This window comes from Mauremys mutica, chromosome 4 (assembly GCF_020497125.1).
Source record: "Mauremys mutica isolate MM-2020 ecotype Southern chromosome 4, ASM2049712v1, whole genome shotgun sequence".
NCBI classification, from domain to species: Eukaryota; Metazoa; Chordata; order Testudines; family Geoemydidae; genus Mauremys; species Mauremys mutica.
The window spans coordinates 58064688-58091184 of record NC_059075.1 but is presented as its reverse complement, the minus strand read 5'-3'; the positions used below and the strand labels follow the sequence as shown (position 1 = coordinate 58091184).

The window sequence follows — 26497 nt, the reverse complement described above, 5'->3', positions numbered from 1 at the left end:
GGGCTGGGCAGACTGAAGTTGCTGTGAGTTTACAAGACCCCTACTTTCACTGCCCACAGGCATTACACACAATGTGTTGTAAACTAATGAAAAGAGTTTTATTCACTAACGAAAATAGCACCTAACAAAATATCTAAAGAACATAATAGCAAATACTTCTTAACTTAAAAAAATGTGGGAACCCTTAATAAATAAACAAGGGAAAAGAATGTTGATGTCCATTGTAGCTACACATACATCAGTTGTGGCTCTCAGAGATCAGTGTAATCAGGGTGGATACAAATCAATGATTATTTTTTTTTAAATAAAAAAAATTGATTTTTTTATTTAAATCATATTTTTTGATAAAATGCTTTTTGAGGGGAAAAAACCTATCTAAAGATAGTTTTGATTAAGATACATTATAGCTCAAAGATGGAATAGCTCATCATGGAATAGGGATTATAAATTCTAATTCTATAGTATGTGACAATATATTCATGTAATGTTTAAGAAAAAATTGTAAATGAGTTCCAATAGTTCATGGATTAGGGACCCAATCTTATGGGGTTCCAGGGGCTTCTGTATAGATTATTTAGGTTAATCTTTCTATCCACCCAAAGGGACTCAGTGCTCAGTCTAGAAGATACCATTAGAGATGCTTAGTTTTGCAGTTCTTAAACTGTGGATTTGTGGCTCTAGAGATAACACGCTTGTTAACAGCAAAAATGTTTTTAAATAAATAAATGTCTAGAGGTGAGAAATAACAGACCTCAACCCTATTGTGTCTCTGCAAATTTGTGTATAGAGAGTCAATCCCTTACCTCTCTCTAAAAGTGCAAAGTTTTAAAAAGTTCAATGAATAGAAGACTGTTGTGGGTGGAACAGATCTGGACAAGGAGAAGAAATCTGGAGATAAATGCGAGAAGGGAGGGACAGGGAGTAGAAACAAAAGTGAAATTGTTGGAGCAGCATATTCCAGAAGTCTTTCGGTCTTTCGGAATGTAGCCTTCATTGATTTGAGATCTACCATACCATTCTCTCACTAGAAGTGAAAACATGTAAGGGCAGCAGGCCATAAAAGAGACCCAATTTGGGAATATTTTAATGAAGTTCCTCTACCTGTGGGTAAGACAGGCATGTGTGCAAAATGCAAACAGTGGAACGAAGAAATGCAAGGCCTGGTTGCCTGAATGAAACAACAGCATGAGAAGTGTTCCTTCTCAGGAGGAAGCTGCGTTGAAGATGATGAAAGGAACATGTCTGAACATGCAGGATCTTCAGGTTGGTAAACTTTTTTATTTCACATTTATTTCTTAAGGACTGCCAGTCTTCCTTCTGGACTATTCTTGAATTCTGGTGTTTGAGCAAAAATATAGTTGTTACTCTATGGTACTATCAATTTAGAGGCAGTTGTGATAAAAAAATAAATAGCTGAAATAGGCAGATCTTCCTTTTACAATTTCACCTTTAAAGTAGTACTGAGTGTCAGTGAGTGCAATAAGTAATACTAAATGAGCAGTATGGTAATAATGATTAAATAACTGCATTGACTTATTTTGTTTAGGAGAATCCATCCTCAACATACAGGATTCTGAAGACTATCCACCTTCAAGATCACTATCATTTTCTAGAGTTTCGGAGTTATCTGCCAATGGTAGTGTTTCAGTCACATCATGTATGTCACATAGCCACAGTATATCACCTGTAGCAAAAAGAAAAAACCTCATCGTCTAGAAACAACCATAGATAAGTTTGTGATAAGAACCAGCAGATTACAAAAAGAGGTAATTGATGAAAAAATTGCCCGGTTTGTTTATGCAACAAACTCTCCTTTCTGTATGATTGAGAACCCACGCTTCATTAACATGGTACAGTCATTAAGACCAGAATACAGTCCACCCAACAGAGCAGATGTCACATGCAAATTGCTGGATATAGTGTATGAAAGAGAAATTGAACAATGTGCAAAAGGTCTAGACTAGAGGGTAAAATCGTTAACCTGAGTCTTGATGGGTGGAGCAATGTCCACAATATTCCTGTTGTATGTGCTTATGTGACAACAGAAGAAGGAAATATCTTCCTTACAGAAACAATTGACACATCAGGAAATGCACACACAGCAGAAGACTTACAAGAAGTAGTAGTAAAAGTTCAAAAATTGTAAATGAGTTCCAATAGTTCATGGATTAGGGACCCAATCTTGTTCAGTAGAAGTAAAAGCTATAACAAACTGTGATAAAAAAATTCAAATGACTAGTACGCAGCTTGGTCACAGACAATGCTACAAATGTATCCAAGATGAGAAGAAATTTAGAAGAGAGTCCTAAGCTAATAACATACAGTTGCAGTGCTCATTTGATGCACCTCCTAGCCAAAAACTTCAGTGTTCCAGAAATAAAGGCTAATGTTGTTGAAATTGCAAATACTTCCGTAACAACCACTTTGCAGCAGCTGTTCTGAAAAAAGTGAGAGGAACCAAGCTAACTCTCCCACAAGACATGCGATGAAATGCAGTAGTGGACTGTTTTGAGCACTATATCAAGAACTGGCCTAAACTGATGACAGTTTGTGAACAAAATCATAAAAAATAGATGGCACTGTCACAGCTAAAGTTCTCAACATTGGGCTTAAGAGAAATGTTGAACACATACTGAGTACCCTGAAGCCTATTTCTGTAGCCTTGAACAAAATGCAGGGAAGTAGCTGTTTTATTGCTGATGTTGTTGAAATTTGGAAGGAACTGAGTGAGATCTTAAAAAGAGAAATATGCAATGACAAAGTTAAATTACAAGCATTAAAAAAACAAATGGGACAAGCACTATCTGCAGCTCATTTTCTTGCAAATATTCTCAATACTTGGTACCGGGGTCAAACCTTAACTGCTGAAGAAGAGGAGTTGGCTATGACATGGACATCCAGCAATCATCCCTCCATAATGCCAACTATAATAAACTTCAGAGCTAAGGGTGAACCATTCCAGAAATATATGTTTGCTGATGATGTTTTAAAGAAAGTCACACCAGTGAACTGGGGGGACATCACTTAAGCACTTGGATTCAGAGACTGTTGAAGTGATAATCTCACTTTTAACAGCAGTAGCTTCTTCTGCTGGTGTAGAAAGAATATTTTCTTCCTTTGGACTAATCCGTTCCAAACTGAGAAATCGTTTGGGATCTGAAAAAACAGGAAAGCTTGTTTTTCTTTTCCAGATTATGAACAAATAGGAAAATGAAGGTGAAGAAGACTGAGTTAGCTGCAGAAGCCAATATTTTAAGTTTCTTATGTTGACCTGGCTGACATAGTCAATTTAATTATTTTTTTTTAAATTCCAGTTAACTTTAGTTAAAAACAATTTTAACAAAAACAAACCTGATTTTAAAAAACATGAATGTTTAACTAAACTCAAAAATTCATATACTTGTTTTGTTAAAATATTATATGTTTGCTTTTGAAGAAAAACATCCAGAATACATAACATTGTTGTTTTAGATAAATAAAACAATTTTAATATCTGTCTGGTGATGTTCTCCTCCTAATACAGCATGGCAAGAAAATCCTCCAAATATTCATGATTAACCTGTTGAATTGGAGATAGTTCACCTCCCAATGACTTCATAAATATCTGCTTCAGTTACCTTTGGTAAATGAAATAAACAAACAATCATTCATTTTCTGATATAGCTGTAAAACTAATCTGAAAAGTTTTCAAAATAAATCACTTTAAAAATGTATAGTTTGTGCCTTCTAAAAATGAAACCTATATCTATCTCTGAGTGTGAAGAATATGTATTAAGGTTATAACAACCAATAAGAATGCACTTTTATGTAGAAATCCATGATTAAATCGCGTCTTCCTGACTCGTGATTTAAATTGTAATTTAAATCAATTTGATTTAAATCAAATCCACCCTGGTGTATATTAAGCTGTGGTTGTCCATGCTTTTCCCCGGAGTGCAGTGGTAGGGGTACACGTGCTGGCATAGTTCTCCATCAACTGCAGTGGCAATCAAGCCCAGGATTGTTGAACCTGGAGGTCCACAAGAGTCTGCAGGATCTGAGTTTGTTGATGGAGAAGGTCCATTATGTCCTGGTGCATCATCTTCTTCTTTTCCTGGGCCTTTCTCCTCTATACTCTTTCCTTCCCCATACAGTCCACAGTGTTCATCCTCCAGGCTCTCTGTTCAAGATCTGATGCAGCACTAGCATGGCCTCTCTTTTCTCCATATCTGTGTCAGTCATTCCGCTGGTGTGGAGGGGATACCCCTCAAGGCTGCAGCGGCTGCAGCTAGAGATAAAACACACAGAGGTACCATTTCAGAGTGGTAGCTGTGTTAGTCTGTATCAGCAAAAACAATGAGGAGTACTTGTGGCACCTTAGAGACTATCAAATTTATTTGGGCATAAGCTTTCATGGGCTAAAACCCACTTCATCAGATGCATGGAGTGGAAAATACAGTAGGCAGGTATAAATACACAGATGAGAGTTGCCTTACCAAGTGGGGGGTCAGTGCTAACGAGACAATTCAATTAAAGTAGAATTAGGCTATTCTCAACAGTAGAATAATACCAAGGGAGGAAAAATCACTTTTGTAGTGGTAATGAGGCCAGTGTAAGGGTGGCTCATTTCAAACAGTTGACAAGAAGGTGTGAGTAACACTAGGGGAAAATTAGTATGGGGAAATTAGTTTTTGTAGTTACCTATCCACTCCCATTCTTTATTCAGGCCTAATTTGATGGTGTCCAGTTTGCAAATTAATTCCTGTTCTGCAGTTTCTCGTTGGAGTCTGTTTTTGAAGTTTTTTTGTTGAAGAATTGCCACTTTTATGTCTGTTATTGAGTGTCCAGGGAGACTGAAGTCTTCTCCTACTGATTTTTGAAGGTAGGTTGTTGATCCTTGATGATGTGCTGGAGAGGTTTTAGTTGGGGGCTGAAGGTGACGGCTAGTGGCATTCTGTTACTACAGGAAAGGCCCAACAAAGAAAGGTGACTTCTGGGTACCCTTCTGGGTCTGTCAATCTGTTTCTTCACTTCACAAGGTGGGTATTGTAGTTTTAAGAACGCTTGATAGAGATCCTGTAGGTGTTTGTCTCTGTCTGAGGGATTGGAGCAAATGCGGTTGTATCTTAAAACTTGGCTGTAGACAGTGGATCGTGTGATGTGGTCTGGATGAAAGCTGGAGGCATGTAGGTAAGTATAGCGGTCAGTAGGTTTCTGGTTATGTGACCATCGCTTATTAGCACTGTAGTGTCCAGGAAGTGGATCTCTTGTGTGGACTGGTCCAGGCTGAGGTTGATGGTGGGGTGGAAATTGTTGAAATCCTGGTGGAATTCTTCAGGGGCCTCTTTCCCAGGAGTCCAGATGATGAAGATGTTATCAATGGTAGCGCAAGTAAAGTAGGGGCGTTAGGGGACGAGAGCTGAGGAAGTGTTGTTCTAACCCAGGAATAAAAATGTTGGCATACTGTGAGGCCATGCGGGTACCCATAGCAGTGCCACTGACTTGAAGGTATAAATTGTCCCCAAATCTGAAATGGTTGTGGGGAAGGACAAAGTCACAAAGTTCAGCCACCAGGTTTGCCTTGACATTATTGGGGATACTGTTCCTGACCATTGTCAGTATAGTATGTACAGAAAGTGAAACTTAAGATTCAGAAATCCTCCCTTCCCTTGTTCCCCAAAAGTGTTAAACAAGACATGCTTATTGCCATTTCTGTTTCAGATTGCTTGTTTATGGCACCACTAACAGCACCAGCTGTGATGAGTATGACTCACCGGGGTGAGGGAAATGAGGAGAGAATTGCTCGGTTGCATGAAACTAAGAGTAGAGGGCAATGGCACTGAATACTGGCACCATTTTCCACAGGGAATTGTACTTATTCCATGGGAATTTTATTTATATGCTTACCTGAGGTTCCTTCCCCTGCTTCACGCTTGCCTGTGTTCAACTTCAGGGACTCTGGACTGTGGTGGAGTCAAAAACAGGTCCTGGCTCGTGGCACAGTTGCACCTTCCAATTGCGTGTCCCCCATATTCTTCCTCTTCCTCATGATCGTCGTCCTCCTTGCTGTTCATGGCAGGGGCCTCTGACTTAGGCTCCATGGAGGTATCCACGGTGGGTGTGCAGAATTGTGATGAAGTCTCTGCCAAGTGTGGAATGCAGCTTGGCATCTGATCAGTTTTTGGCCTTTCTGGCCTTCTGGTATGCCTGCCGCAGTTCCCTGGCTTTCAAACAGCGCTGCTGCTAGTCCTTGATGTAGCCCTTCTCCTGCATCTGCCGAGCAATCTGCTTGTAGATGTTGACATTTCTATGGCTGGTTCAGAGCTGTGCTTGCTCAGCCTCTTTTCCCCACAGGCCCAAGAGATCCAATATCTCCTGTCTACTACAGGCAGGAGTGTATCTAGAGCATGTAGCCAGCATGGTTTGCTGGGCAGTTGCACACAACAGTGGAGTGCTGCTAGGTGTGCTTGCTCAGCTGGGCAATCAGGAAAAGGCATTTAAAAAATCTGCAGGAGTTTTAAGTGTGTGTGTGTGTGTGTGTTGGGGGTAGGCTGAGGGGGTGTTTCCAGTCTGTGTGACCCCCAGGCAGTGGAGTTAACAGTGTTAACTAGAGTGGTCATTGTCAGGTATTGAGAGACATCCGCTGGAGGGCTGTTAGGGTTGACATAGGTAATACAATGTCTACACTTGTGCTGCATTGACCTACGTACATTGACCGTAGCACAATGTAGCTTTGGAAGGTGGTGTTACTAAGTCTGTACAAAGGGGCACCTGCATCGGTAGGAGACAAATTTAAGTGTAGACGTGCACAACTAGGTCAGCTCAAGGTGGCGTACGTTGACCTAACTTGTAGCATAGATCAGGCCTGAGTCTTTTTGTGCTGCCAGGTAATGTAGATAGTCCTGTAGCTCAAGTGGTAGAAGGCTGTGTTGCATTGTTGAAGGTTTTGGTGGTGTTGCATGATAGGGGAGGGATGGTGTTTGTTACAGTTGAACATCATGGAATTTGTTTTTATTGTTTTTCTTTAACAAAAAACAAAGAAAACAAACAAAAAAATCCCCACCACCTCCTCAGGAAATTACATACAAAATATTGCATGGATAGAAATGTATTTAGGTTGCCAAGTTAAGCTCTCGAAAGTGAGAAAATGCCAGAAATAAGATAGCGTGTTCAATGACAATTCTGCCACTTTGTGGGTATGCATTAAAATATAGTCTTTAGTTTCATGATGACATTAAATCAGGCTACCAGGTTGGGTATAGTTAAGGTTTAGAGCTTGACTCTAAGTGCTCTAAAATCTGTATGATTATACATATTGTCAGTGCCCAGCTATTGACACAGCCTACACAATTCTGTATTGAAATGATATAGACTGGAACTTCAGGGTGCACATGCACCTCTTTCCTTTGATCACACACAGGTGACTCAGATGCAAATCTCATATCACAAACACACCTCTATCAAACTGCCTCACATGCTGCCTCCACTACTCAGTACAGCTGCACCACCTAACACACTGATTGCAACTGGACTGCATGCAGATAAATCCCCATAGCTCATGCCAGCTCCAGAGGTGCAGAATTAAGATTGCATGGATGTTTAAATTAACTTTGTATTTCCTGGTTTTCAGAAGTTGGAGGTCTACTGAACTAGACATTCTGGAAGGACACGAGCTGTCATTGGGCAACCTTAACTCTAGATGTCTGAGCTTGCATCTAGCTGTATCAAAGTGCAGTTTGTTTAAATGAGTCCAGTTTATCCAATCCGGTTCACTCTGACTCACCCTGTCCTCATTATTTATCAATCCATCAGTCTTTGTGTCATCTGCAGATTTTATGAGCCATTGTTTTATTCTCACTTCTAGATCACTGATAGAAATATTGCATAGTGTCTGGCCTAGAACTGATCTCTGTGTAACCTCACTAGAAACATCCCCTTTGATATTTGTAATTTAAGAACTATTATCTGTTACTTATGTCATGAAAAACCAAAATACAGGAAAACATCCATGCAACCATACATAACTCTGTCCTGTTTGAGCAATGCTGCAAAACACCCATAACACACATACTTGCACTTTTTGCTTCACATTTGTTATTTCTTCCTTTCTTCTCCTTCACTCTGGGGACCTGCCCCCTAAGTATACCATCCCTGAATAACAAAAAGCTAGGAAATAAACACACACCGACTTCATTTAATGACAGTTAAGGTTCAGTGGCCTTGTGGTTAAGGTTGTGAACTGCAAATCGGGAGACTGTATTCAATTCCTGCTTTGCCATAGACATCCTTTGTTTTTTGGGCAAGTCACTGAGTCGCTGTCTTCCTCAGTTCCCTATCTGCAGAATAGGGATAATAGTACTTCCCTCACAGAAATGTTGTGAGGGGAAATACATTAATTATGTGGGTGATGAAGTGATAACTAGAGTGGAGAGGGCTGTAGGACTACCTAAGACAGACTATATAGGTCAAGACACACCTCACCAACTCAAAATCTTGAAAGCATGGAAATAAAAAAAATCCTGCAATTTTTTTTGCCATTTTCACATTGCATACAATGTGCTTGATAACATATTCCAACCCTCCATGAGGCTTTCATTCCAGAAAATACCCAAAAGCAGTATGCACCCCCAACTACATCAATCTCACATTGTAGTGCCAAATGGCAACCTCAGGAATGTTAATCCAGAATAACTTCCCAAATGTGTAATATAGTCAGATGTGCCTGACTGCTGATGATAAGAGCATCAGAGGTTACTGCTAAGGTTTTGTACTAGCGTATGATTTTGTTGTAGGGAGGTGGGGGTATATATTGCTTTTTGGTGTTTAATAGTGATGGAAGTGAAAGCCTTATAGTGGGGGAGGGATAGCTCAGTGGTTTGAGCATTGGCCTGCTAAACCCAGAGTTATGAGTTCAATCCTTGAGGGGGCCATTTAGGGATTTGGGGATTTAGTTGGGGATTGGTCCTGCTTTGAGCAGGGGGTGTTGGACTAGATGATCTCCTGAGGTCCCTTCCAACCCTAATATTCTATGAATGTGTTGTGTTGTAGGCAGTGGGAAAGAATGCAAGACAATTTCCCTTAACTTTTCATACCCATGCTTTTAAGTGTTTGAGTTCATTGAGTGTGTCCTGATGCAACTTTAATTGTAACCAACAGAAGTTTTTGTGTTTATAATATACTGTGTGTGAATATCCGTATATATGATAGTTTAGACTTATAATTTCTTTTGACTGAAAAAGAGACAGTTGGATATTAGTTTAAATTGTAGGCAAAAGAATTTTCCTCTGTGAACTAAAACTTCTATTCTCAAGTATTAAAACTTTTGAAAACAGCTGACAAAAAGGAAGTGACTGACATAAGATGATATATTTTAGAATTATCAATGACTAAGAAGTAAGTGAAAACAAGGACTGAAAAAGGCACAGTGACAAATGTTTTAAACTGAGACTGCATTGAAATCTTTATTAAAAGAAGATATTAAGTATGGACTGGCCAATACAGGAGTCATTCCTGTCTGTCTGTCTAGCTAGCTAGCTTAGATTGTCAGCTGGTGTTAAAAGAGGTTCGGAGGCTCCACCTTCTCTGCAAGTATCATATGGCATGGGAGTAATAATACTAAGCCAGGAAACCTACAATCCTTTGTGAATGGAAGGCAGAAAACAAAACGGGCTTTCAAAGCTCATAAGCACTACAATGAATTAAGAAAGTCTAGTGTTTTCCTCTTCGTTAAGTGGAGTAAATACATTATTAATGTTTTTTGGAACATCAGGAATCAGAACCTGTTGTAAATAGTTGACTGGTTGAAGTATAGAGTGACAGCAGGCTATTTCATATCATGTGATCTGGTGTGAGTCGATTTTAGATTTTCAGTCACATTCAAAGTCCTTATTATATGTCAGTCTTATTTTTTAGAAAAAGAAGAGAACTTATCAAGCTGGATAAATTCAGCTGTCACATTAAAGTACAAATAAAAATAAAAGCTTCATATCTTGAAATATCTAAATACAGTATGAGTGATGTTGTCACCAAACATTCTCATTAAGTTTTGGACCCTGGCTCAATCAGAGTGAAATAGGCACATAGGATGGCCTATTAAGAACATAAGAATGGCCATATACTGGGTCAGACCAATGGTCCATCTAGTCCTGTATCCTGTCTTCTGACAGTGGCCAATGCCGGGTGCTTCAGAGGGAAAGGTGAGTCTGTGTCATAAGCAACCACTTAAGGGATCTCCAAGATTTACAGTGTAACTTCATTGTAGTTCCATGATGGGTGGTAGATTGAGATAGATTTTGCTGCAGTTGTTTATAGGCTGTGTCTACGGATGTAAGGAAAATGTACTATTGGAAATATTGTGGGTATTTTTTTTTTTACCTTTATAATAGTAAAAGGGAAGGCCAGGTTAGTAACTCTCTCTGATCTTTTTTCATTTTGAAACTGATATAGAAAACTAGTTTCTTAATTTTCATGTATTTATAAAAATAGAAATTGTTTAAAAGATATACATGTTCTCTAAATTCAGAAGAAAACTCAGCAGTAGTTTCAAAAAGTAATGTTAAATACCATTTAAAAATAATTCATAGGAAGCTGCCATATTGATAGATGGAATGTAGGTCTCAGAATTATGATCCCATTTTAAATCCATAACAAAACTGGAGATTTCTAGAGGGTTTTTTTTAAGGCAATGTGGCTGTTGGGCCAAGTAATCTTGCCATCTGTGAAGTCTTCCTTGTACAACCAATGAAATTGTTGTAAGGGCGTTGATTGGTTGTTACCTCTGATATCACAATGGTCTAGGACTCTTTGAATGGCATAGATACATGCCTTCCTGTAACTATACACCGTATGGGTGTAATATGTAAAGTCAAAGGTTTGAGCACTTAAACATTGGATGGTAACAGACAGAGAATCCCAGTGATGACTGATGTGACTGGTGATAGATACCTTCAACACAAAAAAAACTCTTAATCATGCTTGTAGCTGTTTCAATTGCTTCACTCTGACTCAACAGATATTTTAGGCTTCAGAGTGACACACAGCGTGACAATTCTTGAATCTTCTTATATAGCTGAATATTTCTGAAGTATTTTTCATATACATTAAAGCCTCAAATCCTCTTCCAGATCTTTGACTTAACTGGGTTTTGTGAAGGGTTAGTTCAGTTTTGTGGCTAGGTAAACTTAGTGGGGTAGAGAGTTTTTGGTGGTTTTAAATCTAGACACACACATACCTTTGGGCTGGAATAAGAAGAGACCAGTCTGAAGTTTAGACCTACAACACACAAGCGTACAAAGCTTTGCTCACTTTACACACTTACTTGTGTGGGTAAGGACTTGCATTCTGTCAGACATAAATGTATCTTGGATTCTATGTACTGAGGCATTTTTGATTGACAAGATTTCTAAATTTTATTACTTCCATTCCATCAATAAGATAGTTGCAAAAGGTATGGTGCTGTTTAATACATGATTTGGTTTATAAAACAAAAATGTCATTATTGCTTTTTACAGTATAATGACAATTGCAGGTTGCATCAAAGATTAACCTCATATTCTTGCACATATTTTCCTCTAAATATGCGTGTAAAGGAGAGATTTTTTGGGGGACAGTAACTTGCAGAGATGAGCAGAATCAAAAATAATAATAAAGATAGGGAATCTCCTTAGAAAATGGTAAGTCTGGGTTATCTTACCTTTGATCTTAACTATACACACTAACAATATTTATTTTGCTTCCTTGACATTTTGACAGTCTCTCTATAAATATAAACTTTTTAGATTATTGTTGAAACTGTCAGTGTAGTTTTTAAAAAAATATTAAAATAAAGGAACAAAATAAAATATAGACAATTAGACTATGAAACAAGATGACACAAAATCCTAATAGTGTATTTTCCAACATACCTCAGAATATATTTTTATTCCCATTTAAGAATTGCAGCTTTGACAACAGCAGACATTTGACAGGAGCTGGACATCTCTCCAGCATACTTTTAATAATTTATTTTTGAACATATAATACAACATTTGGTTATAACAAGTATTTTAAAATTGATCTTGCACGAATATGTTCAGTACGTAGAAACAATCACTAATCTGACTGAAATGATAAAACCCTTGTTTCAATGCACTCATTTTGCAAGGATTTATTCAAACCTGTTGTTTCTAACAAGATTAGCGCTCTTTTTTATATTTACATTTGTTTCTGAATATTTGCAATAAAAGCATACTCTGCTTTCACAAATTACATTGTCAGTTTGGAAGTAACATAACAGCCAAGTCAGTTCGGTTCCATGTGACAATTTATACACTTTATTTAATGAGTGAGTTTACACATTTGCAAATGATTTTAACATAACCATAAACTTTGACTTAATATAAAATCATGTTTGGTTTAGTGTTGGTGAAAGCTATTGGACTGACAAGGCTGGAAAATTAAGTCCTCTTTATCTACAGGACAACATCCAGGCAAGCGTCCCACACTCAATACCCTGCAGTGTGCTCAACCGTGACTGTGGAGAGAGAGGATTTTCTTTAGGGGGATCAGGGATAGTTCATTCTCCACTGCCTATATAGTTCTTGACTTCTCTGCTGAGTTTTTCAATTAGTGCAAAGTGTGGTGGTGAATTTCTGATAGTTGACCTGGAACTAAGGTCCAGCAAACTCCCGTCCTAATAGAGGGGCCACCAAACTTCCATAAACTGGGAACAGTTTTTAATCCCTGCTGAGCTGTGCTGGATTCAAACAGGTGAAAAACTCTCTATCCAGCGAGCAATGCCATGAAGCATCTAGTGCCCCAATAAGTGCTTATTTAAGAAGTGTGTGTGTGTGTGTGTGTGTGTGTGTGTGTGACACACAACAAAACAAAACTGTTAAAAGAACATTAAAGTTGCAAAGTTAAGTGCTCCAGTTAGAAAATACTAGATGTAAGATAATATATGAAATCTTAATTCTGCCCTTTTGCGTTTATGCATTGTAATAATCTTTCACTGCATGATCACATACTATTAATTCTTCACCTGGGTCATCAGCCAGTGCCCTTCAGAGCCACAGCACAGGCTTCTTATCATTTGAACTTCAGGAGTAATTAACTGGTAGCAGAAGTTGGCTGTTATCTTCTATGTGGACCAACCCCTTGATTCACCTTTTGCCAGTGGATTCCTGAACTGTGTGTGAGACAACAATGGAATGCTGAGTGCCAGAATTTGTGGATTCTCTTCCAGTCAGCATAGCCAAACATACAGATTTGGTTCATTTCTTCTGAAAGGCAGTGAAGTTAATGGAAATTATCTGGATCTGTTACATTAGAGATTTAGGTTCTGTTCCCATGTAGGAATATAAACCTTGCTCAGCAATATGGGTTGCTGAGAATTAATGAATTAATGGCTTGCTAACTACAAAACCAGTTTCTCCTCTCTTGGTGTTTACACCTAAGCTGCTAGAAGAGGGCCTCATCCTCCCTGATTGAACTAACCTCGTTATCTCTAGCCTGCTTCTTGCTTGCTTATATATACCTACCCCTGGAAATTTCCACTACATGCATCCGACGAAGTGGGTATTCACCCACGAAAGCTCATGCTCCCAAACGTCTGTTAGTCTATAAGGTGCCACAAGACTCTTTACTGCTTTTACAGATCCAGACTAACATGGCTACCCCTCTGATACTTGACAATATGGGCTGGGAACTGCAAAAATTTTAATGGTGGTTTGTGGAAAAAGTGAAACTAGGCATCTAGACCTGTACAATTTCCCCAAGGTCAGTAAGTACTTGATGGGGTAGGATCTCCTCACTTACACTCATTAAAAAAAAAGAATTGAAATTTTACTTGAGAAGCGAGACACTGCCATCAGTTGTGTGAGTAAACTGGTAAACTTGAAAGCAAAAAGTTCAATTTTAGATTTTATGTAACAATGTGAAAATTACTTCAGGCCTGCTGAGTATCTCTCAGTGAGATTACTTGTATATAAGTGTTTCCAATATTAGAGTGTATATTAAGACAAGATTTATCTAGTGGATTTAATGAATAGAAGATGAGGTTGACAGTTATAGGAATGTGGCTACATAAACTAGCTGTATGTACAATTTTGCCCTAATCCTGCAGGTGCAGGGGTCGGCCTATATGATGTTCATTGTAGATCTAGGCCTTGACTCAATGTTTTGTTTTTTGCTTAATTATGCATATATGAAAACAACCCTAAAATGGATATCCGTAATCCCTGCTGCCCACCTGCCTAGCCATTATCAGTCGGCAATTTCCTGTACGAATCATGGTGGAGGTGATTAGAAATAGGTCAAAATACTTGATTTACTTGTCCATTTGTCACTAAATTACTAAACTATTTTCAACCACACATTTCAACCTATTTCTAGGTTTTCAGTTGTATGTCGCATTTTAGTCCAAAGTAGATTTTACTTGACTTATATAAAATCAATCTCTATATTTGTGTGACAATGTCTTCTTGTAAAAATGGGGTTCTAAACATAGGCGCCAACTTTCCCCGGTGCTGGTGGGTGCTCGTGCCCCCTGCCCTGGCTCCGCCCCGACTCCACCCTTTCCTCACCCCTGCCCTGCCCCACCTCATTCCAATCCCTTCCCTAAAGTCCCCGCTCCAACTCTGACCCCTCCCTGCCCCTATTGGACCCTTTCCCTAAATCCCCGCTCCGGCCCCGCATCCACCTCTTCCCCGAGCGCGCCGCGTTCTCCCTTTTCCCCGCTCCCTCTCTCCCTCCCTCCCTCCCTCCCAGCGTTTGCCGTATGAATCAGCTGTTTCGCGGTGCAAGCGCTGAGAGCCAGGGGGAAAAAGCGGGCACGCGGTATGCCCAGGGGAGGAGGCAGAAGCGGAGGTGATCTGGGGCGGGGGATGGGGTGGGAAGCTGTTGGTGGGTGCTAAGCACCCACCAATTTTTCTCCATGGGTGCTCCAGCCCCGGAGCACCCACAGAGTCAGCACATATGGTTCTAAATAGGTAAGCTACCAGCCTGTTATATCTTCACAGAGGTGTTTTGCGAGGTACCATTATAAAACGTTTTTTCCTCTGTGAAAAATGTCTAAAATATGACAACCATATTATGAAATATTTTAATCATTTACATTTATTTTTTGAAAATCTGTACAAGAAGTGTGAAATGCAGATAACCACTTAATCGCTGTGGTTTTAGGGCTATTTTCTATCCTTGCTTATGCCCCATATTTGTCCTGTATTTATGTGGAGTCTAAATTAGGGATGTAAATAGCAGTTAAAAAAAGTAACCATGTAACCGATTAAAATGTTATCGGTTAAACATTTAACTGGGGAACTTGGGGTGCGGGGAGTGCTGCAGCACCCCCACGTTTTATGCGGGGCTCCGCTGCCCGGGAGCTGGGTATCCTGGCCGGGGACTCCACCACCCGCCACCGGCTCCCACTGTGACCAGGGTCCCGGCTGCCGGCCCTGTGCCCGGGGGCTCCGCTGCCGGCCCCGTGCTCGTGGTCCCTCCCGGCTGCTGCACCCGGGGTGGGAGCAGAGGCTTGGGCTCTGGCCAGCAGCAGAGTTTAATTGGCCGGCATACCCATGCAGTCCGTTGGCCACAGTTCCCCATTCCCGGTCAATTGGCACTGCTTGCAGGCAGGAGCAGCACATGGAGACCCCAACCCCCTTTTCCCCTCAGGGGCAGCAGAGGTGTTCTGGCCACTTCCAGGAGCGGCCCCTAAGGGGTCAGGGCAGGTACGGAGTCTGCCTTAGCCCTGCTGCACCGCAGGACATTTAGTGGCCAGAGATTGTGATCGATTGGTAGAGGCTCGTGGATCGACCAGTCAACCGCTTCTACTGGTTGGTGACCACTGATCTATACAGTGTAAAATTAATACAGGTCTGCTTGAACTACCATCATTCTGAGTGTGCATTCTGTTTTGGCTTCACATATTGTACAGTGCAGAATTTGTCCATATTACACAAGTGCCCTTTGCCCTTGTTAGTTTAAAAGTTCATGAATTCTTAATCTGCTTGCAAGACAAAAGGGCAGAATGTATGTCCAGGAGATATAAGTAGGGTAGTTCAAAAGACTAGGATAAGACTTTTGTCTGATTTGTTATATACAGTGTTATCGTTAAAGGTTACAAATCTACTTGACTTAATTTGTGATTGAGAAAATTAAGTTATTTGAGGACTCTCTTGTACATTTCTGGATTTAAGGGAAAAATACCTTTTAATGAACACCCTCGTGAAAATGGATTTTTTTTGAGGCTGTGTTGTTACTCATTTTGGGGCAAATCATCCTGATATAACCCTATTAATCTCAGTATCACTATGCCAGGAATGAATTTGGCGCACTAAATTAAAAGCTTATATGGCTTCCCAAGAGGAATTTAAGTTGCTGTGCTATTAATGTACCTCTTGTGTTTCTATTCATGCTTAGAACAGTTGCTCAATTAATACAAACCAACCTCCCTACTTACCTTCCTTCATAAAAGCTTGTGATTGCCCACTTTATTCCATGAAACATTACAAGTATTAAGATCATAAGCCACTTTCTGTGTTGTTAGTGTTTTAATATTGTTAGTATTATCATAGTGCCTAGGAGCCCTAGTCATAGACCCAGGACCCCAATGTGCTAGGCACTGTAGAAATACAGAAAAGAAATTCAGCCCCTGCCCAAAAGATATTATGGTTGAAGTATAAGATCAGAGACATCAGATGGATACAGATAGATGGGGAAGCACAAGGAAACAGTGAGACAACAATGTATTGTATTTGTATTGAATTTATTGAGACAGATGTTTTTATATTGTAAGTTCTATGGGGCAGCGTGTTCTTCATGTAGCAAATTTCACCTATTTTGAATCACTTTCTATAAATAAATGTAAAGTTTATAAGCATAGTGCTATATACATAATCAATAGGAATCCAGTTTGTAAACCTTTTGCCTGGGTAACTATACTGCTAACTACATCATGCAATCTATGTGTGTTTGTGGATGGATAGAATTGTTACCACTGGAAAATCCAGACATACTAACAATGCCTTATAACTGGATGAAATAAAGGGAAAAGGGTTATGGAAACCTGAAACTTTCTGATGGGCATAATATTTAAAGTAGAGTACAGAGCAATTGCAGTGTCAAGGAGAAAAATAGCACATGATGAATGTGGTTGCAAGGAGTTTTAAAGAAGTAATAATTGCACAAAACAGGGAAAGATGATACAGGAGATTAGTATATATGGATAGTGCTGAGAGCAGATAGAGTGAAGTCAGAAGAGGAAAAGCATAAAATCAATTACAGTACTCATATTTTGCAAAAGTTGGAAAAGAAAATGAGGAAAAAGTACTATAGGGTATAAAAGAAGCAAGAGAAGGACAAAATAAAGTATATCAGCAATATAATAGGGAGGAAGAACAGAAATGCCCAGAGAAAGAGAAACTGGAAATATACTCAAGCTATAGTGGAAGAGCGGGGAACATATAAGTACCTAGAAAGACAGATAAAATGCTTCAGTCTTCTCTCAGTAGTATAATATAAAGAGGATTCTAAGAGGGACAGTGACAACTTCTATAGGTTATTGAATACAACTATTTAAAATAATGTATTCCCATTTGGAAGATCTCTCTTTAATTTTCAAAGTTGTATTAAAAAGTCTTGAGTTCACAGTGTTTGTTGAGTGTGAGTGTATGTGTGCACACCAAGTGTGCTATGGCTATGTGCCTGCCCCTTGGTGAGTGGTTGAGTACAGACAGGATGTTATGGATTGCTGTTACATTTTCTCCATTCCTTTTTGCTCATGGATTGAGCCAAAACTCAATACTTAGGCTCCAGTCAAGAGGAGAGTGCTGGTTCCAGAGAATCGTCTAGTTGGAAACCATATTCCATTTATTTTAGGGCCCTCATTCGTAAAGGATAGGTATCAGTATGAGCTTGTCTGTAAGAAAGTGGCTGAACCAAATGTCTGGCACTGTTTTTGCTTTCTTCTCAACCGCCATACCTTTCCCAACTCAGTGTGCAAAATCTGTGTGTGAAGGGGTGTCTGTACCGTGGGGAATATGGGAAGAGTTATCCTGCTTTGCTACAAATTGTCCACAGCTGTCTGCCACTTTCACAAGGATTTGCAAAGGAGTAGGTTGGGATCAAAGGTGGGGAATCAGTGACACTAATCGCTCCCTTTTGGAAGAAGGATGATGGGGTCTGAGGGGAAATGAAAGATGCTCTTGGGCAAGTGGGCTCTGAAATAGCACAAGCTCTTGTGCAGTTGATGAGCCTGAGGCAAGCCTGGCTCATTTTCATCCCCCATGTACGGACCTTTGGAGAGCTTTGTCGACATGGCTTAGTCCTTAAAGGGGCAGGATGTAGGTTTTTTTTGTTTTGTTCAGCTGCCATAACCACTGCCTGTTGAGCATAGCCTAATTTTCTGCTTTATTTCTTGGGATTGCGTGACTAGTGTTTTTTAATACCATTCCTCACCCAATCCCAGCTGCAAAAGTCGCAGAGGCTTCCTCAGGCTATGTCTACACTACACAGCTTTTTGCAGCATGGCTGTGTCGCTACAGCCAGGCCGCTAAAAGTGTGTAGTGAAGCCGCTGTTTGTCGGCTCTCCTGCCAACAAAAAACTTCCACCCCCAACTAGCGGCATTTGCTGACAACGTGCTGTTCACACTGGTGCTTGTTGCGGCAAAACGTTTGTCTTTCGGGGGGAGGGGGAGGTTAACATCTCTGAAAGACAAAAGTTTTGTCATTCAATTGCCAGTATAGACATAGCCCTAGAAAGACACTTGCTTTGAAACAGGAGTGGATTAAAGCGCATTTAGTGTCCTGCAGGCTAGTGTCAGGTAGATTTACATCCCAGCTTGCTACAAAGTGTTTGCATACACAACCCCTGTATCTATCTTGGGGATAAATAGTAACATTCTGGATTGAAGACCAACATCATTGATAAGCTACATATTCATGATAATATTTTTTAACAAGTTAAAGGAACACTGTAAACTAAAAAATCACTCTTCTGTCTGAATTTTTCTTCCTATTTTTGTTAAATTAACATGTAAACTTGTTTCTACTGAGATTAGAGCGAGAAATATTTTTCTTTGTTTTTTCTGTTTTTGTTACGTTGTACATTTGATAACTTTATGTACATTAATTTAGTTTTCCTATTGTTTGTGTGTGTCTTTAACACAGTAAATAAGAGAAAATTAAAAAAAAAAAGGGAAATATAACTAAAAAACAGCCCATAAAATTGACTGGGAACTTGGGGGCAAATGTGGTATTGAAACTACTTTAAATTCATTTTTCAAACTGACTAGATGTCAAGCTGATGGTGAGCCTTTAAAGTTGCAGCTATTTGGAGATATTGCTTTAAAAAAGTGTAAAGATAAATTTTTTTGTTTGCTTGCTTAAGGTCACATTATTTAAAAGTTGACCTTTTAAGGTAGTTCTTAGATTTTGTTTTAACTTGTATGATTATTGGATATTCTGTATATTTAGGGGACACATTTAATACTGATGTCTTCTTGCTACCAAGGTTAAAAATAATCTCTCATTTCAATGTTATGATGCCAAAGATGATGATAAAGTCACTCTGAATAGATAGATGAGAACAAAGTGTGAAGTAGAAAGAAAGAGGTTTATATTTATGGATGTATATCTTAGGTAATTACTGTACTAATGGAGAAAGGTAGCCACCACATAGAAATAATAAGTAAATCTAGTCTCTAAAGCATCACTGAGCAGAAAAAGGAATATTTAAAAATATATGTATTTGATAAAATCAGCAGTAGTTTTGAAGATAAAAATACACGTTAAAGTAATGTGAATGTTGAATCTGTAAATGTAATTAGTGGCAGAACCTTTTTTAGACCATGCTAATGTATTATTTGTGTATATTATTGTATGTATTATTACTTCTGTGAAGCACTATATTGGAAATGTAAATAGTCTAAATTTATATTTTTTAAAGTTTATCCATTCAAAGGTAAATTTCAGCCTCGTACCTAGAGAATTAGGCTGCACCTCTCCCATTAACACCATGATAATTTTGTGGTTTATTTCTTAAAGCTCAAAATGAAATGTTAACTTCAGTGCGCTGCTTACTTGAGCGCTTACTTAGGTATTTAAAGTAGCTGATGGAAAAAGACCCTGAAAAATAGAATCTCATTTGGAGTTATCTCCCTTTTTCAGCTGAAATTAAATCCATTCTAGTTTTCTGGAAACTGGCATGGCTGGAGTAAGAAGCATAGGGTCGTCTTTTGATTATGGCTTGACAGGAACAAATGGTACAGACAGCTCTGTGTATGGTAGCTAATTATGGTGCTAGAGTTGCCTGAGGTGGGTCTGCTTTGTCTGAATTTTGGAAGATTCTTTAATGAAGTGATAAGCAACAATAGTAAAGGCAATTTGTATTGGGTGTATTTGGCCAAGGGCCATCAGCCAACCAAAAAATGCAATAATACCTTACTAAAGCATGCCCAGGCATGGTTTACTATTGAAATATGTCTCCTCATCTTTAAATAGTGGGTATTAGAATGGATTATATATTGGGTATTTCAGCCCAAAACGTTTGCTTGCGCATAGCAAACCATTCAATTTAGAGGAATTGATCAGGTGGCTTCTCCTCAGTTAGCGTGGCAGGTGGACATTGGATCTTTATTTTATTGAAATCATAGCTGTGGACTAGCTCCTAGCAATGCAGATCTGGTACCACATCACTAAAAAAAGAGGTAGTTCCCTAAACTTGTTTTAGAGTTTTTATTTGATGCTTTGGGATTAAGAGGAGGGAAAAGATAATTTACCTAACGCTCATACAAAATAGTGGAACATGTGTACATAAACATTTCCTGTTATTGGCATCATGGTATATCGCAGTGGCTCTTGACCGCTTCCATGTCATGATTCCATGACCCAAAATTAGAGCTGCCTATTTGTGTGTACAGGCTTTAATATTTTGGGTGGAGGATCCAGAAGATGTTTGTATAAAAGCTAAATGCTGGATGAATCTTATTTATCTCATCATTTAAATGTCACAGGCTGATGATGATGATGATGATGATGATCCTGAATCACAAGAAGAAAAAAAGGATGAACTGAGAGGCTATTCAAAAAGAAAGATAGTCTCCAACTGGAATCGTTACGAAGGTGAAGGTGCTGAGAAAGAGACACAAAATGAAAGTGGAGAATCTCAGAGGGGAACGGACTTCAGTGTTCTGCTTAGCTCAGCAGGTAAGGATGAGAAAATCACATAAAGTATTGGTTATGTATGAGTTGCATTTTTCATCATAACTCTAGCTTTAGCTCTTAGATTTGGTTCTGGAACAGTGCTTGGAACACTACTTGTATGCACTTGACTAAATCCAGTATTGGGTTTAGGATCACTTAAAATTATTCCAGAAAGAGTTTTCCATGCCTGTTTCATTTGGGGTAGTCAGCATTATGAATTTATTGATGAGCAACTGTGCTAGTGTAGAAGGGTCTGTAAAAGATTACGCACTATCTGGACGGTTTGAAAAAGCTGTGAAAACTAACATGCAGATTCATTATGCCTAGAATTGCCAGCTATAGGCAGCAGGGACAACTTCGGAATGTTCTACAATAAATACATAAGGACCAAACCTTGTGGTCCTTACTTGTGCTGAAGTCCCATAGAAATCAATAGTTTTGCCTAACTGAGGATTGCAGGATCAGGCCTTGAATTACAAGTTTTATTCATTTTTTTAAACCAGTTACTTTAGTTTGATCACTCAACATTGCAACAAACACTGTCTAGTTAAAATGAGATCTGTACATCTTATTTCAGAGCTTAATTTGTCTAATCTTCACTCTTCCTTTTGACAAGACCTTGTGGCTACTGTCCTATTAGCAGGTATCTTAGAATAATAAATCTTATACTCTAGAATACCTGGGCATGATGGAGAGGCAGCTTACCTCTGAGGCTTTGTTCATAGTAGGCTGAAACCATGCTAATGGCCAATTTTGCTAGCCTGGCTTCCTTCACTGGTTTACCTAAAACATATTTCAATGTTGTTGGAACAGGTAGTACTGTTAAATAACACTGTTATGACATGGCTTTCAGGAAAAAAATAATCTTTCTTTATACTGAGCAGGGAACCATGTTAGTAACAATTGTTGCTAGCATGATTTAGTCTGTGGTGTTGAATGCCTATGAGTTTAGGGTTTAAGTAAAAATTGTAATGTTATTTCATCATTTTTCTTATGTGATAGTATTAAAACTACAGTTAGAAATCTCTCTTTTGTGCTGTGTACTTTTAGAGCTAAACTACAAAGAACTAAGTTTCTAACAACTTGTATTGTTTAAAATTATATTGTTAACATGTTTTTTGGTTTGTGAATTCTCTAAATGGCTGAAATTTAAGATCTGTGTAGTACTCTTTTTAATACTTACCAATTCCTTGTCCTTCATTTTGCATAGACACCAGTTTATTATATAGGGCATGTCACAACGGCTGTTCTGCTGGCGTTGTTGTTGTTGTTTTTTTTTTTTTGTAAAAAGAAACACCAATGAAGCAAATGAAATATTTGCTTTGAGGAAAAAAAAAAACAACCTTACAAAATAATGATATGGAGTTCTCAAAGAGATGCAAGGGAAAAAGTAGATTGTATTTTGGGCTCATAAACTTTGATGATCTTTAACTGTACACTGAATTGCTTATGAAAAATACTCAAGGATTGCTTAAACTGGTTTTTAAATTAAAGTAACGCATTGACATGAATATGATCACGTTCTTATAATGCCTTTTTGATTATTAAATTAATTGTATGTTATTGAAAATTATAATTTCAGTATTGTATGCATTATAAAACGTTCGGTTTTACAGCATGGTAGGAATTCACAAGTTGCCAGTTATATTTGTATTCATAAAGATTGAGAAACCAATGACTAGAAACTGAAGTTGCTTGTTTTGTACCTGTTTTAAAACAAAATAATCTAGTTTCTGACTGGTTTCAGAGTAGCAGTCGTGTTAGTCTGTATCTGCAAAAAGAACTGGAGTACTTTTGGCACCTTAGAGACTAACAAATTTTATGCTCAAATACATTTGTTAGTCTCCAAGGTGCCACAAGTACTCCTCTTCTGGTTTCTGACTGTTTATTGACCATTCACGTACCCCCGGGGGAACACCTTACATTTTTTTTTAAATCTAATTTAGAGTTTATCATGTTTTATATCCTGTAACCTGTTTTCATTCTGAATTTCTTTATATTTGCTGTGGTATCAGCAAACATTTTTATATACAATTTATATGTAATATTTTTAGTATGTCAGAAGTATTTTTAGTCCCTATTTTTTCTGTTATACTAATTTAGAAAAAACAAACTGTTCCTTTGTAGTCTGGGATGATTATTCCTCTGACCCTCTTGTCAGCACTAGAAAAGTCAGGAAAAAGCTTATCAAGTCCTGTCATTATTTCTATTATTTAAAAAAATTGTTTTTCTGCACAGTAGAATTATTATTTGATCCCTAAGTATTCTGCTCCTTGTGAGCTTTTGTTGCTTCTGAGTTATGTGATGAACAAAAAAGTATATCTGCACCTATCTGCAGTACTGTTTCTATATTTTAATTTAGCAGAGCTAGAATCTTTGTAAAAGCAATAGAATTGTACACAATTGCATAAAGTCTTTGAAAGTATTTTGTTGGTCTAACCAAATTTTGAGGTGCTTGCTAAATGCTGAAGTTGTAAGATTTACTTATTTCTATTTTAATAATGTTAGTGGAAACCCAGATTATTGTAATTGAGAAGTCCTTTCAACTTTCAGGTTGCAATGAGATCTTGTTTGTTCTGGGCAATAGAATTTTTCCCACCTTATCATTTCTGCATTTCAATTATTTCTCTGAGGTAGTACCTACATATATGGGCAGAATGTGGAAAAGTTACCCAAGTGGGTGGTAGGTAAATTTAGCTGCCTGTATACTGCAACAAAACTATCAGACATTGCTGTGTCCCTCTAACTTGCTTAACGGTGTCTACTATACAGAGATATGTTTCTCCCTATTATTTACAGGTAGGTACTAATTTACATTCTCTCCCCATTCTCCCCTTATTTATTCTGACTGGCTCTTGAGCAATTTCTTTGCTCCACTGTGCTCCCTTTTCACTGCCTGACAGAGTACAAACTGAGTGGAGACTGATTGGAAACACTCAGCTGGAGGATTCCATAACATGGTGGAGTCCCCAGTGAGCGTAAAGCTAGTAGAGCTGGCTCCTATATTACCTTACCCCAGCCCTGAGTCTGTGAACTTTCATGGGTACAGAATAGCAATGCACAAAGTCAGTTGCTGCATATTAAAGCAGTCCTAAGCGTGCTTTATCCTGAGAGGGGCTGAGGTGAGGTGAGGCAAAGAATCAGGATACACTCACTGGGAGTTAGACACACCAGAGAATCGAGACTCCCATCTTTGTACTGAGGAAGTAGAAGAGAAGGCAAAGAAGATTACTTTTCCTGGCAAAAGTGCCTTTTCCATTCTGCATGATGATTTACGTTTTTCACTGCTTCCTCATATTAACAAATCCTGTATTTTCTTTGAAAACTTCAGGGGTAATCAAAGTAATTGTTCTTCAAATATGTGTCCACATGGATCCCACTCTAGATGTGCATGCACCCCAGTCATGGCAGCAAGACAGAATTTAGCAGTGCCCACCTGCTTGCTTCTGTCAGAGTTAGCTAGTTTAGTACTTAACTTTTTTTTTTAATTTAGCCTACTGGCAAAAAATAAAAATAAAATAAAATAGAAAACCCCTAGGATCATTGATACTGTGGCATTGATCTCATGGCTGAGGCAAAGTCACCATGCTTCAAGTCCCACCCTTCCGGTGAGCTGGCAGTGTCCTCAAGTGATAGGCCTTCTAAATGCTTTTTCTGCTATTTTTGCTCTGGGCTACACAACATGACCTTTAAGATATAGAGACATCTATTCCTGTTGTTCTGGATTATCTATTATCTTTGAAACATTTAGGACTTTAATTTATCTTGGGTAGGGTTTGTGTAGCCAGGATATCTGGCTGTTGCCCTCCATTTCAACATTTATATATTCCCACATCCTATTATATTAAGTTCTTGAAAGGTCTGATCCATGTATTTCCCCCCCACTGAGGGACTTTTCCCCTCCTGGGAACCTAAATATTGTACTCCTGGCCCTAATAGGTCTCCTCCTTTTGAGCCTTTACCATCATGCTCCTTTTACCACCTCTTTATCAAGGAAGCATTTTTGTTACCTCTGCTCAAAGGGTGAGTGTGATTCAGGTGTTAAGGGCAGGACCCCCCCTATACTATTTTCACCATCCTAAATTCTTACCCAAAGTAGTGTCATTTGAATCAATATATATGTTTTCCAGTGTTTTTCTCCAAACCCATTTGATCTCTATAGAAACAAAACTTCACACGCTCAGTGTCTTGATGGCAGTCCTCTACTCTACTATTTGTTCCATAGAACAAAGCTTTTCCATAAGTCACCTAGGCTATTAGTAGCATTTGGTGACAGGTCTAGAGGGCAGGCTAATCCAACTCAGAGACTCCTGAAATGAGTTTCAGATTGCATTAAGATCTCCTCTGAACTAAATAAATTAGCTTTACAGTCTCATATTAAAGCACACTCTACTAGGGCCCAACCACCCTCTTTGTCATGCTTGGGGAACATTTTATATCAGAAATTTGCAGGGCAGCCACTTGGATTTTAGTGAATACTTTTATTCAGCTCTATTTGAGGGTTGCAGCCACTAGATCTGGTGCCCAGTTTGGTAGGGAAGTTCTGCAATTTGTATTTAAATAGGACTCCTGGCACCCACCTCCTAGAGAGAGAACTGTTGGCCAGTAAGTTAGAGAGGGGTCCATGTGGACAAATATACAAAGAATGGTAACTTACTTTACATTAACTGTGGTATTTTAAGATGGATCCCATGACCTGTCCTATTTCCTTGCTTACTGCAGAGTCTTTTAGCTTTGGGATACTGCAGCGGTTCTCAAACTGTGGGTCGGGACTGTGCTCTACACTTAATGCCTTGGGTGCAGAGGAGTAGGGGTGAGAGGATATGCAGATGTGGCCTCAGTGGATGCTGCTGGCCAAAGGCTTTGATCTGGAATGCATGGGGCACATGTGCACCTAGAGTGGGATCCCTGTGGACAAAACATCTTGAATGCCCACGTTTACTGTAAGTTAAATAACCATTCTATTTCTCTCACTGCCGTCAGCTTTACAGAGAGCCTTTGGCAAGTGGGAGTTAGTGTACATGTTAGCGTAGGTTTGAGATTCTCTATAGTATGAAAATCTCAGAGTATAGTAAACTGTGTGTCAAATTTTGTGGCATGCTTCATAAGTTGAATCACCCAGTAATTTTTTTTGTGATTTGTTTGATTAAATTAGAACTGTATTTCCAAAAGTGAAAAACATCTTTTCTTCTTTGAGACTTGATGAAGAAATATTTCAAGTTAGGAATGTTATGTTTAACCCTGCAGTCTTTGGGGAAAAACATTATCCTTTTGGACATCTAGAAGTGCATTCACGGGTGGATTTTAATTTTGTGTTTTCATCATCAACATACATTGTTAT

At 38.8% G+C, this 26497-nt stretch overlaps 1 protein-coding gene across 1 annotated transcript in view; it reads left to right on the top strand.

Moving 5' to 3' along the window:
- AVEN (apoptosis and caspase activation inhibitor) overlaps positions 1 to 26497 on the top strand; it is a 201043-nt gene that overhangs the window by 16634 nt on the left and 157912 nt on the right. The window contains exon 2 of the mRNA XM_045013233.1: positions 20967 to 21159. Coding sequence (XP_044869168.1) covers positions 20967 to 21159 — 193 coding nt within the window. The remainder of the gene's footprint in view (positions 1 to 20966; positions 21160 to 26497) is intronic.